Source organism: Archocentrus centrarchus, chromosome 18 (genome assembly GCF_007364275.1).
Source record: "Archocentrus centrarchus isolate MPI-CPG fArcCen1 chromosome 18, fArcCen1, whole genome shotgun sequence".
NCBI lineage: Eukaryota > Metazoa > Chordata > Actinopteri > Cichliformes > Cichlidae > Archocentrus > Archocentrus centrarchus.
The window spans coordinates 20,512,301-20,524,447 of NC_044363.1; the positions used below are offsets into that span (position 1 = coordinate 20,512,301).

Genomic DNA, 12,147 nt, shown 5'->3' on the forward strand with positions numbered 1-12,147 from the left:
ACAACATCAAAGCATGGATCCATGCTGCCTTGTATCTATAGGTCAGGCCTGTGGTGGTGTAATGGTGTGGGGGATATTTTCCTGGCACACTTCGGGCCTTCAGTACCAACTAAGCATCATTTAACCACCACGGCCATCCTGAGTGTTATTGCTCACAACAACAATGTGTCATGTCACAAAGCTCAAATCCTGTTCCTTGAACATGACAATGAGTTCACTGTACTTAAATAGCCTCCACAGTCACCAGATCTCAATCCAACAGCGCACCTTTGGGATGTGCTGGAACAGGAGATTCACATCATGGATGTGCAGCTGACAAATCTGCAGTAACTGTGAGATGCTGTCATGTCAATATGGACCAGAATCTCCGAGGAATGTTTCCAGCACCTTGCTGAATCTGTGCCATGACAAATGAAGGCAGTTCTAAAGGCAAAAAGAAGGTCCAACCCGGTAAAAGCAATATATAAATGAAGTTACCAGTGAGTGTAAATCATTAAAAAAAAAGAAGATTCGGTGTTGTTTTAAACTGAAGACTGACTATTAAATTGCTAAACTCAGTGGTCCCGCAGAAAAAAAATAATAACGTGCTACACCTGCATTATTATTATTCTTACTAAGACAGGATAAAACCACATTAAATACGTTTTTTTTTTTTTTTTTTTTTGCATTTCTCTGATACAAAACGCAGATTTGAGACGTTCAGCCGGCTCTGCTGGCTCTAATACTATTTACATTACATAGCACGCTCTCATATGTTACCGCTGAGAGTTTCATGCCCTGCGGCGACGCTTGGCTTCGGCAGGCTGGCTGCCTGGCCAAAGCAGGGACATCGTGGGAGTGCCGTCACCGTTAAAATAGCTTATCCAATGAGAGCAGCCCACGTTTCTAGAGGAACACGGATGCGCGCCGGTCGGACCAACCACGGAAATGTAGGGCAGATAGGGCGGGGACGGCGCTAGCAGGTGGGGTGGGGAAGGTTTCGTTTACAAAGCGTAAGGACAGTCAGCTGTTCGGCTTCAGGAACAAGTACAAGTTGTTTTAACTTTAGGCTGAGTCTAAAAAAAAAAAGCTGGTTCAGACGGGATAGCCGATTTGAGCTGCTAGTTTTTGGGAGGGTAGGGAACCTTTCAGCGACGCGACTCATTTCCACACGGAATACCGTCCGATCGGGACCGTAAATACACCGTCGTAGCTCTTTTCTAGTGGAGAAAACCATGCGGTTGTAATAAATAACAGCCAGATTTCAATGAAACAGACGGGCACTTTCAGTCGACGTGGACTCAGAGCTGTGAAGTTGGCTGGTTCCGGTGTGACAGCGTGAATCCGCTCAGAGATGGAGCCGTGTCGGCGGGCCGGGCTCAGCGGGGTCCTGTGCTCCCTGTCACTGCTGTGTGTCATCCTGGACATCCAGCTGGACGGTAAGACCCGCTCCATACTGAAAAAACAAAACATAACAGGTTTTTAACAGCCTGCCGTGTCACTACCACGCTGTTGTTCTGATTTAAAACTAATTAGCTTGTAAAAGTTAAACATAAAGGAGCAGTGTGTGTACAGCCAGGGGCGTAGTGAGGACTTACAGACCCCAGCACCACCTCCATTTACCTTACCTTAATACGTCCAACTTGGTCGTATTTATATCTCATTTACAAATGTTGCTTCCAAATGTGTGTGTTTTTTTTTAAAAAGCTTATCAAAATAAAAACGATTATTGTACACAGTTTTGTTTTTGCAGTAATACTTTACGTTCACTTTTCGGTTCATCCCTTTTCTTTACTTTTGCCCCTCCCTCTCCACCAGTGCTAAAGTACTGTCAGCTCTACACTTTGGTCAAGTACTTTACTAAAGTACAGTTTTAATACACAGTACTTGCACTGTATCTAAGTATCCCTATGTTCTGCTACTTTATGCTTCTACTCCATCATATTTTGGTTAGTAATGTTGTACTTTGTACTCCATGCTGTTTATTTTAAGGCTTTAGTTGCTTATTATTTTACAGATAAACTGCATTATTTGCATCAGCTACAATGATCCAATAATATAATGTATATGATTCTTAGAAGTCACATTTTGTATAAGGAGTATGCTCATTTTAGGTCAAAATGTTTTTAATAAGACAACTTGAGCATCATTCAATGGACAGGGCACCAGAGAGGTGAGGATGAGAGTGCAAACAGGTGGAGAAGAGTTTCAGGGATGATTTGTGACAGAAGGATGGCAGTAAGAGTGAAAGGGAAGGTTTACAAGATGGTAGTGAGATGTATGGTTTGGAGACGGTGACAAAAAGACATTAGGCCGAGCTGAAGATGTTAAGATTTTTATTGGAGGTGACCAGAATGGACAGGATTAGTAATGAGAACATCAGAGGGGCAGCTCAGGTGGAGCTGTTTGGAGACAAAGTTAGAGACACAAGGCTGAGATGGTTTGGACATGTGTATAGTGGATATATTGGACAAAGGATGATGAAAATGGAGCTGCCAGGCAGGAGAAAAAGAAGAAGGCCTCAGAGGAGGTTCTTGGATGTAGTGAAGGAGGATGTGCAGAGGTTTGGTGTGACAGAAGAGGGATAGGGTGAGATGGAGGCAGATGACCCCTAAATGTAGCAGATGAAAGAAGAACATTTGCAGGATTGTAACTTTTATCCGATACAAAATTATGTTTAAACTCTTGCACAGCACCACTTATCACATAAAAAAAGAAAAAAACTTAGTGAGACACAGGGCTGCAGCATGAGCTTAAAAGTCATTCCCGTTGTTTTCTCATATTGATTTTATTTCTGATTAAATATTCTGCTTCCCCTTGCCTTTCTATTTGCTCAGCAACAAAGAAAATGTAATTTCCAGATTTTTGCCATGCGATATCAGTTTTGTGCTGCTAAAGGACAAATTTCAACAGAGTAGATGAGCATACAGTGACTGTTGTTATTTTAAACACTGGTATCGACCCAGTCGGTGCGTCCCTGCTGTTTATATGCAGTGACTAAGAATATCTTACAGAAAATAAATGGAAAAATGAACAGAAAAGTTTATAAATCAAATGCCAAGTCAAGATATTTTATCACCGCGTTACTTATGAGCATGTGCGGTCTCAGTAATCTGAAACAAGGTTCGAGTCTGAATAAAATCCTGACAAACACACAGAGAACACTCAGCTATAAGTTTGCTCCGCGGTCTTTCACTGCGATTTATTTCCAGCGAGGCTCAAACCCAGTTTTATGTTGCAGGCGTCTTGGGGGCAACCCAGGCTGAGATCGAGCACCACTTGGAGATGGGCCGCAAACTTTTGGCAGCTGGTCAGCTGGCCGAAGCCTTATCCCACTACCACTCTGCCGTGGGTACGATTACACACACACAGACACAGATTCATGTTCTTGCCACTGGCTGACATTTTCAGTCTACAGTCTGTGCTCTCATAATGCTTATTTTCTACTATAAGTGCAGCAAAACTGTCTTAACAGCCAGGAAAGGTGTGTTTTTGTGGAATAAAAGTGTTTGAAAGCTTGTGTTTGTTACTTTGTCAAAAAGTAAATAAATTGTGATGTTGGCATTTTTCAGAGGGCGACTCTAAGAATTACCTGACCTTCTACAAGAGAGCTGCGGTGTTCTTGGCCATGGGAAAATCCAAATCTGCCCTGCCAGATCTGACCAGGGCTATCCAGCTCAAGCCCGACTTCTTGGCTGTAGGTTCACCCGATTGCTCACTACCCAGCAATCTTTATTATTCTCTTCTATCACATTTCATCTCTTATTCTCTCTTCTAAGTCCTCGTCATCCTCTGTCTTCATCTATTTGGATGTTTTTTCAGGCCCGCTTGCAGAGAGGGAATATCCTGTTGAAGCAGGGCAACACGCAGGAGGCCCGGGAGGACTTTGAAGCAGTGGTAGGATTAATAACATGCTGCTTTTGTGGTCCCTAAATCACTATTCTGTGTGTGTTTGCCAGAAGTAAACAAGCCTTCAAAGGAGAAATCTGTCTCCTTTTTCAGCTGCAGCGGTCCCCAACCGATGAAGAAGCTCAGAACCAGCTGATGAAAGCGAACGAGCTGGAGGAGCTGCAGGAGGAGGCCCACGGTGCATACCACCAAGGGGACTACAGTGCTGCGATCACTGTGCTGGAGAGAGTTCTAGAGGTAGCTGTCTTCTCAGTTACTGTTATTTTTTAAAATCTTAGAATTAATGACTGAAAGTGTGATTTTTGGATCTTATTTTAGTGTCTCAACATTTTAGCTCTTTGAAGGAATCGTTATGATCTTTGCTGCTGAGCTGATTGCTCGTGTGTAAAAGTTTCTGTCCTCCTCCAGATCTCTCCCTGGGATCCGGATTCCCGGGAGCTTCGGGCAGAGTGCTACATCAGAATGGGCGATCCACAGAAAGCCATCCAGGATCTCACCCCGACGACGAGGCTTCGCAACGACAACCGCGCCGCCTTTCTGAAGCTCAGCAGGCTGCACTACAGCCTCGGCCAGCACCACGAGTCACTCAAGTGAGCGTCATTCCCGGAATAAACAAACTACTCTGGCTTCCATGCAAATGAAGTCTCACTCTGTTCGTCTGTTCCCGTGCAGCCACATCAGAGAGTGTCTGAAGCTCGACCAGGACGACAAAGAGTGCTTCAGCCACTACAAGCAGGTGAAAAAGCTCAGCAAGCAGCTCAACTCGGCAGAGGAGCTGATTCAGGAGGGCAGGTCGGTACATCTGTTGGGTCGATGCACTTCCCGTTCCATCTGCACACGAATGAGAGTTTCAAAGTGCATCCGAAATATCGGCCTCTGTGCACTGTAATGTGTACGTTTGCAGGCGCTAAATTGGAAACTGTTTCAGAGCTACAGTGAGTTAAAGCATACGGGCTTTAACTCTTCGCTTGTACGTTGATTTCATGATGTAACTCAGTTTCTCTCGGCCTTTAGGTATCAAGAAGCCATTGAAAAGTATACATCAGCAATGCAGACAGAGCCTAATGTCCCGTACTACACCAACCTGGCGAAAGAGAGGATATGCTTCTGTCTTGTCAAGGTGAGAGAGTGACTGAATTTTTAAGGTTCATGCTAGGTGATGCTCACTTTTTTCCTTTCACATGGCCCAGAAAATGTCAAACCTCTAAATAAATTGCCACTGGGTTGCAGACACACTGCCCAAGTTCTCACTCCGGTTCAGTCACAGTTTTTAATCTTTATCCTTCTGCTTCTAATCAATTCCAGACTAAGTCTGCTGCCGAGGCGATAGATGTGTGTTCAGAGGCCCACCAGAGAGACCCCCGCAACGTCAACGTCCTCAGAGACCGAGCAGAGGCCTATATCCTCAACCAGGACTATGAGAAAGGTGACACGATCTTCTCTGCAGCTTCCTGCTGTTTGTTACAGACTGGTGTGAGCAGTCACAGTGCACGCCGTTGAATTTAAAGAAACATATCCCATTTGCATCCACAGTTTGTTGAGGGGAAATTGAAATAAAGCCACACATACAAGTGTGGTGTAATTTTTAAAGGGTCGCTTCATCCCCAAGTCATATTTACAGATTTTTCCTCTATTATTTGTCCGTCTAGGCTGTTTTGGTGTGCGGTTCGTTTCTGAGCAATATTGGCAAAACTGTGCCGCTCACACCAAAATGATCTGGGAATGAAAATAAAATATAAAAAATTTGATCAGATTTAATTGATAAGTGATGTTTAAAGTAAAATAAAATTAACTATTTAGCCTTCAAATATGTGGTAGAAAAAAAATATTTAGAAGGAATCTTTAAATTCCTCTTGATATCCGTTGTGCAGCTGTGGAGGACTACCAGGAGGCGAGAGAGTTCGATGGCGACAGCAGCGAGATCAGAGAGGGGCTGGAACGAGCCCAGAAGCTGCTCAAGCTGTCTCGTAAGAGGGACTATTATAAAATCCTCGGTGTGAGCAGGTAACCAGTCCAGCCAGTTTCATCACAAACAGCGTTTGTTTAGTTTTCACTGACGCCAAAGCCGACATCTAGCACTTTTATAAAGCAGCCACTAACTCTCAGGAACTTCCTCAGGAACGCCAACAAGCAGGAGATCATCAAGGCGTACAGAAAACTGGCACAGCAGTGGCACCCCGACAACTTCCAGTCCGAGGCCGAGAAGAAAGAAGCGGAAAAGAAGTTTATCGACATCGCGTCGGCTAAAGAGGTCCTCACCGACCCAGGTCAGGAGCCGAGACTGAATTTAGGAGATATTTGCTCACAGCGAGTCAGATTTAGTCTCTCGAGGAGACTAAAAAAAACAACACGTTTACAGTCACATTTTCTCACTACTAATATCTCCTTTCAAATAATTTTGATAATTATTCTTTTAAATAATTTTGGGTACTAAAAGTGACCAAAGTCCTCCAAAAGGATCTCTAAACCTCACTAAATGTGTTCTATGGTACAAAACATGAAAATTAGAAGTTGTGCTTTCAGATAAATGATGTCTGGATAAGTTAAGCTGAGCTATCAGGCTGCACCTTCATATCAGACACATAGAAATGAGCGGTAACACAGAAAAAAGAAAGAAAAGGCTGCTGGGCAACTTTAAACTTAAACCTGCAGCTCTTCAGTCAAAGATCAGACCTTGACTGTCAGGTTTTAAGATGAATGGAAGGAGGTCACTGTAGTATCATGCCAATAGTAGTGGGAGCGGGAGCAGCACGGTGGTGCAGCTGTTAGCTCTGTTGACCACCAAGAAGGTCCTGGGTTCAAATCCACCAGCCGCCACAAGCTGTGTGTTCTCACCGTGTCTGCGTGGGTTCTTTCTAGGTTCTCTGTTTACTCCCCACAGTATAAATACATGCGTATATTTAGGTTAACTGGCCATAGGTGTGAATGGTTGTCTTTGTCCTAGAACAGAATAGCGACCTGTCCAGGATGAACCCCACCTTTCGCCCCATGATAGCTGGGATAGGCTCCAGCCTCGCGTGTTACCCTGAATTGGAAAAGCAGGAGATGAATGTTTGTCAGACTCCAAACTAGTATGCCAGGAGTTAACGATGTAGCCTTCACATTCTTAAATGTGTCCCTTTATTCTTCCTGTCATCTTTCCAGAAATGAGACAGAAGTTTGACGCGGGCGAGGATCCACTGGACCCAGAAAACCAGCAAGGGGGAGGCGGAGGTCACCAGGGCTGGCCTTTTCACTTCAACCCCTTTGAGTCTGGCGGCAGCTTCCACTTCAAGTTCCAGTACAACTAGAGAGCAGGACTTGATGAACACACCTATGGGAAGGGAGGCGATAGTGCCATTTTTAGGTGGATTGGATACTGGAGAAGACCTGCGGTGGATTTGTGGAGGAAAAGTCTTCCTCGAAAGAACTGCGTCAGCCTGGACGCAGTTTTTGTCAAACTTCGTCTTGTTTATCTTTTAATTTGGGACTTCTTACCACAAAATCAAAGGACCTAACTGTGGTTACTGATTAAATTAAGCTGTGGTTGAAGAAAATGAAGTCTACACATGAGCTCCTTAGGAAATGGATGATGGTTGGAAGCAGTGTCCTCTCTTATTGTTTCTTTGTGCCATTCTTTGACGCATTACTCAGCGACTCCTTTCTAGTGCCGTAACTCTTGCTCGGACTCAGAATATCTGTATGTTGGTTTGTTTGCTTGCAGTATTCTTTAAAGGTTTACTGATCTCAGTCTCTATTTTTTACCATGTTGAGATGTCTCTACACTAGAGAAGCAGGATTCTTTTTTTTTTTTTTTTTTGTATTTATCATTAGATCCATGTTGAGCTCCTATATTTATGGTGAAACTCAAGCACTGCTGCAGGAAACCTGTGGCTCTAAGAACTTCAATATCCTATGGATCTGAACTCAGTGTAGGTGCTCTGTGATTTTATTTAAGTCAGTGTGGGTTTCTCCGGGTATCTAATTGGAATGATGTGTGAATTTTGGTTGGAAATGCTAATTTATGTCCAACTGCAGACATTATGGATGTAAGTGCACAAAATAACTGCAAAAACAAAAAGTTCATGCAGCAGCAGGTGATCGAATCAAGATGTGGAATATTTTTCCTTTCTTTTCCTTTCCGCCTTCAAGGAAACTTTTTGGAAGCTTGCACTTTTCTTTGTCCTTCTTCACTCCTGAAATGTTACTGTAAGCTTTTGAAAAGCCTTTCACACACTCCTGTGTGTGTGTGTGTGTGTCTTCAGTGGCTATCTGAGAACCTCATTTATAAATAGGTCTTAACAGAAGTGTGCACGTATCCAGCGGTGGACTGAGCTGCTGCTTTATTTTTTCCTGAGGTATAACCATATCTACTTCATGAGCAGCATATTTGGATAATATTTATCCAATCGGTTGCACTGACACACACACTGAATCAATTTAATACAATTTGTAAATGAGGCTCTTGCAGCCACATGGGCCACACAGTTGAACCAAGATATTATTTTTAAAGACTTTATTTTTTAGCACAAATTAAGTTATTTGGTCTTCAGTAACTTCAGGACACGGTGACTGTAACCAGCTTCTACTGCTTGATTGTGTGAACAAAATGTGACAGGCTCTCTGAGCAGGACTGTTTTGTTTCTGGGTTTTTGTTGTTGGCATCACTTTTTTTTTTTTTGTTTTTGTTTTTGTTGCCAAACTGAGTCGGCTGATGTGCTCAAGTGTATTAAAATACTGAAACATTTTTGCTCATTTTGTGATATCCTATCAAGCAAGGCAAGGACAGCAACAAAAAGCCTCAAATAGGATGATTTATTTTAAAACGCACTGTAACAAAGGTACTGCAGACACTGAAACACACATCCACGTAGCTCGTGTTTACCCACGCCTTTTCATACACACTCACACCCCTTCTACACTCGCTGTAGTGTACAGCAGTCGCTGCAAACGCACTCTCGTCTGTCTGTCATGGCGGGATTGACTAAATCCAGGACATCGGATGCAGACGTTCTGCGTCCAAAGAGTCTGAGCGATCGAAGACGTCTGTTCTCCTTTTGGATCAACCACAGTCTTGCATCTGGCTCAGCAGGAGTCAGTCACATGAATGCCGAATGCGAATCTGAAAACAGAGGGCGCTTCGTCAGTGATTAGCGCCGAATCCCTGTGTGTCATCCAGACTGTCTGTCTCCACCTCGATGGACACAACGTGGTGACCGGGAATCATGGCCAGGCCCAGGACTCTGGGTTCACTCTGGGAGAATGTGTCTGAAACGAAAACGAGTGATGAGGGACAACTCAGTGTAACCGAACAGGTCAGACTTTATAATAACCGTTAAATATTGTATAATATCTAAACAAACGTTCTCTTCACAATTCCTCACAATGATGTTATAAACTCACTGGCCACTTTATTAGGCACACGTTCCAATTGCTCGTTAATGCAAATGTCTAATCAGCCAATCACATGGCAGCAACAGTGCATTTAGACATGTAGACATGGTTTTTGTTTTTTTTTGCATTTTTGGCCACAGCGGCTTTTTGTCTACAGTGGAGAGTGACAGGAAATGGGGGAAAGATACGGGGGAAGACACGCGGGCAAATTGGCGACGGGCCGGGCCGCGAACCCGCGCCGCGGCGTGTGTATGTGGTCGCCGGCTTCACCACTAAGCCACCCAGGCGCCCTAGACATGTAGACATGGTTGAGATGACCTGCTGAAGTTTAAACTGAGCATCAGAATGAGGAACAAAGGTGATTTAAGTGACTTGGAATGCAGCATAGTTGTTGGTGCCAGATGAGCTGATCTGAGTATTTCAGAATATGCTGGGATTTTCCCACACAACCCTCTCTGGGGTTTACAGAGAATGTTCCGAAAGAGAAAATATCTAGTGGACGGCAGTTCTCTGGGTATCTTGGTGATGTCAGAGGAAAATGGCCAGACTGTTTTGAGCCTGACAGCTGCCAGTGCTCCCCCTCAGCCTCCTGGCAGTAGAGTCTTTAGGCGGCACAAATCCCCTGGAAGTTGTAGAACATAATTAGCAGGTCTCAGTAGATCTTAATGGTGTGCACATGAGGCTCAGTGACTTTATTTACTGTATCAATTCAAAAGCAAATGGCTAAGAAAGAACCAGGAATAAGAAATGCTAAAATTATCATAAATATCAACCACTGAGAATACTATCAATTTCTGAGATTGGCATCATTATGGTAAGAACTAACATCAGTTTTTTAGTAGGTGCATCTCTGGCATCAATTTGAAAATCAAAGGTGCTCCTTTGGGATGTGGTGGAATAGATGATTCTCATCATGGATGTGCAGCTGACAAATCTGCAGTTAACTGTGTGATGCTATAATGGCAATATGGACCAAAATCACTGAGGAATGTTTCCAACACCTTGCTGAATCTGTGCCACGAAGAATTAAAGCAGTTCTGAAGGCAAAAGAGGGTCTCTGTCCAACCCTTTACTAGGAAGGTGTACCTAATAAAAGGTTCAGTGAGTGGCAGACACGAGAGAAAAGTGATTAGAAAAGTTAGACTCACAGGAGTGAAGGAAGAAGCTGAGGATAAAATGGACTTCACTCCTGCTGCCAACTTAATGCTGAACTGAACAATCCACCAAGTTGAAGTCAAAGAACAGGAGAGTGTTTTTGTACAGCACAAACGGCATCAGTCTGCACTGAGCTCAAGTTGTCTCTGGCCTCTGCTTACCTGTGGATTTGAGGAATTCCTGAGCTGAGCCGAGGATGACATTGCAGTCCCGGTCAGTGCAGAGGAAAAGCCCCACCAGAGTCCGTCCGTCTGTCATGCGGATCCTCATGTTCTTGTTCAGGAGCCCCTCCAGCTTCTGCCTTGCCTGAGATGATAAGGACACTTCAGACTGCTCCTGGGTGAGGACATAAAGGAAAGCGAGCAAAATAAGACTGAAGCTGATTCTTGAATGCTTACTTAATGGACTAATAGTCTTATTGTTTCATTTACTTTATTTAGACTTTAACTAGTCCTCAAATCCAAACCTAACCCTAATGCTACAACTGCTATAGGCAACCAGGGATCAGGCAACCAGCATGCTGACTGCTAGAATGAATACTGCAGGAACTGTAATACATATATGAAAATGCTGCATTGTTTTAATGTTTTAAACTGAACCTGAATTATGAGACTCCTGAAGGGCGATGCTATTTGCTCAATCCAGCTTGAAAGTTGAAGGAAAAGCCCCTTTTCTTCATTTTTGTGACAAAGAATTTTGTGTTAAAAAGTTTCCTACATGTTTTGTTTTGCATTATTGTAAATACAACTTTATCGCCATTAATTGTCTTTTGCAATGTGAAGCTTTTTATTAGGCTGTGCTCAAATATGAGACCGGAGTGCTTGAATCTTTTTTATATTTTAACTAGCCAGAAAGCATTTTTGAGATATTCATGTTCAAACAGTGCCTCAAATTTCAGAGTGTGTGTGTTTGTGTGAGAGAAAAAATATATCTAGAAAGGTATTTGAAATGTGAAGCTAAAACGTCACAGCAATCATTACACAAGTTCAAACTTTGGACAATAAAATTTTAAGGCAAATCTTAGATGGTCGAACAGAAAATGTTGTAAAAATGTGATGATTTGAGATGATGTGACCCAGCTGTGTGTGTTTGGGTGCTGATCAGACGCAGAAAGCCACATTAAGAAAAGGCTCTGGGCTTTAAGAAAGACATCAGGTGATGCTGAAAAATATAATTCAGCAGGAGAAGTCAACACACAGTCTGCCGTTCAATAACGGGAATATATATAATCTGTTAAACAAACACAAGCTATCAGGTCTCATTTGTTAGCCATCGGCTAACAAATTAGCTACAACTGAGGCCTTGTCAATGTCGAAATACGCTTCAGTTGAACCGTTTAGTTTCTCACTTTTGACACGTTAAACAACGAGAACAACTGTGTAATACAGCGAAAAATCAAAACCAGAAACACTTACATGAGTCGAAGGACCATTTTCCTCAATCATTGTAGCCATAACCTCCCCCTCTTCTCCTCCTCCGGCATTGGCTTACGGACCAATTCCACCGACGGACCAGCTAAACCGGAAACTATTATCCTTTATTTTTTTTTTTTTTTTTTTTTTTAAAGGGAGGCTCCGTTGGGATGCTGATAGAATAAAAAACATTCAGTCTCATTGTGGAAAAATAAATAATTAAATAAGTCAATCTTTACATCTTATAATTTATTAAGTTTAATTTAGACAGCCGGAAGCGACACAATTGCTAAAGTTGTTTCTCAACTGACCTTTAGCG

The 12,147-nt window shown here is 43.0% G+C and overlaps 2 protein-coding genes across 2 annotated transcripts; one reads left to right on the plus strand and one right to left on the minus strand.

Moving 5' to 3' along the window:
• The first annotated feature begins 973 nt into the window (after positions 1 to 973).
• Positions 974 to 8,582, plus strand: dnajc3b (DnaJ (Hsp40) homolog, subfamily C, member 3b). The gene is made up of 12 exons (XM_030753681.1): positions 974 to 1,418; positions 3,221 to 3,331; positions 3,552 to 3,676; positions 3,802 to 3,876; positions 3,982 to 4,125; positions 4,297 to 4,478; positions 4,561 to 4,680; positions 4,903 to 5,008; positions 5,194 to 5,314; positions 5,760 to 5,892; positions 6,007 to 6,155; positions 7,033 to 8,582. Exons 1-12 carry the CDS (start codon positions 1,334 to 1,336, stop codon positions 7,176 to 7,178), a joined length of 1,497 nt encoding a protein of 498 aa, XP_030609541.1. The 5' UTR covers positions 974 to 1,333; the 3' UTR covers positions 7,179 to 8,582.
• Positions 8,583 to 8,661: 79 nt separating this feature from the next.
• On the minus strand, positions 8,662 to 11,935 carry naa38 (N-alpha-acetyltransferase 38, NatC auxiliary subunit). The gene is given in 4 exon segments (XM_030753848.1): positions 8,662 to 9,135; positions 10,578 to 10,752; positions 11,832 to 11,873; positions 11,876 to 11,935. Coding segments are annotated over 4 exon segments (366 nt in total). The 5' UTR covers positions 11,900 to 11,935; the 3' UTR covers positions 8,662 to 9,010.
• Between the last annotated feature and the right edge of the window lie 212 nt (positions 11,936 to 12,147).

Excerpts from the sequence above, each read along its gene's own strand:
- dnajc3b (XM_030753681.1), top strand. The coding sequence starts at position 1,334 with ATGGAGCCGTGTCGGCGGGCCGGGCTCAGCGGGGTCCTGTGCTCCCTG. Across the intron at positions 3,332-3,551 it reads CCACTACCACTCTGCCGTGG|AGGGCGACTCTAAGAATTAC; the intron begins GTACGATTACAC and ends GGCATTTTTCAG. Across the intron at positions 3,877-3,981 it reads GGGAGGACTTTGAAGCAGTG|CTGCAGCGGTCCCCAACCGA; the intron begins GTAGGATTAATA and ends CTCCTTTTTCAG.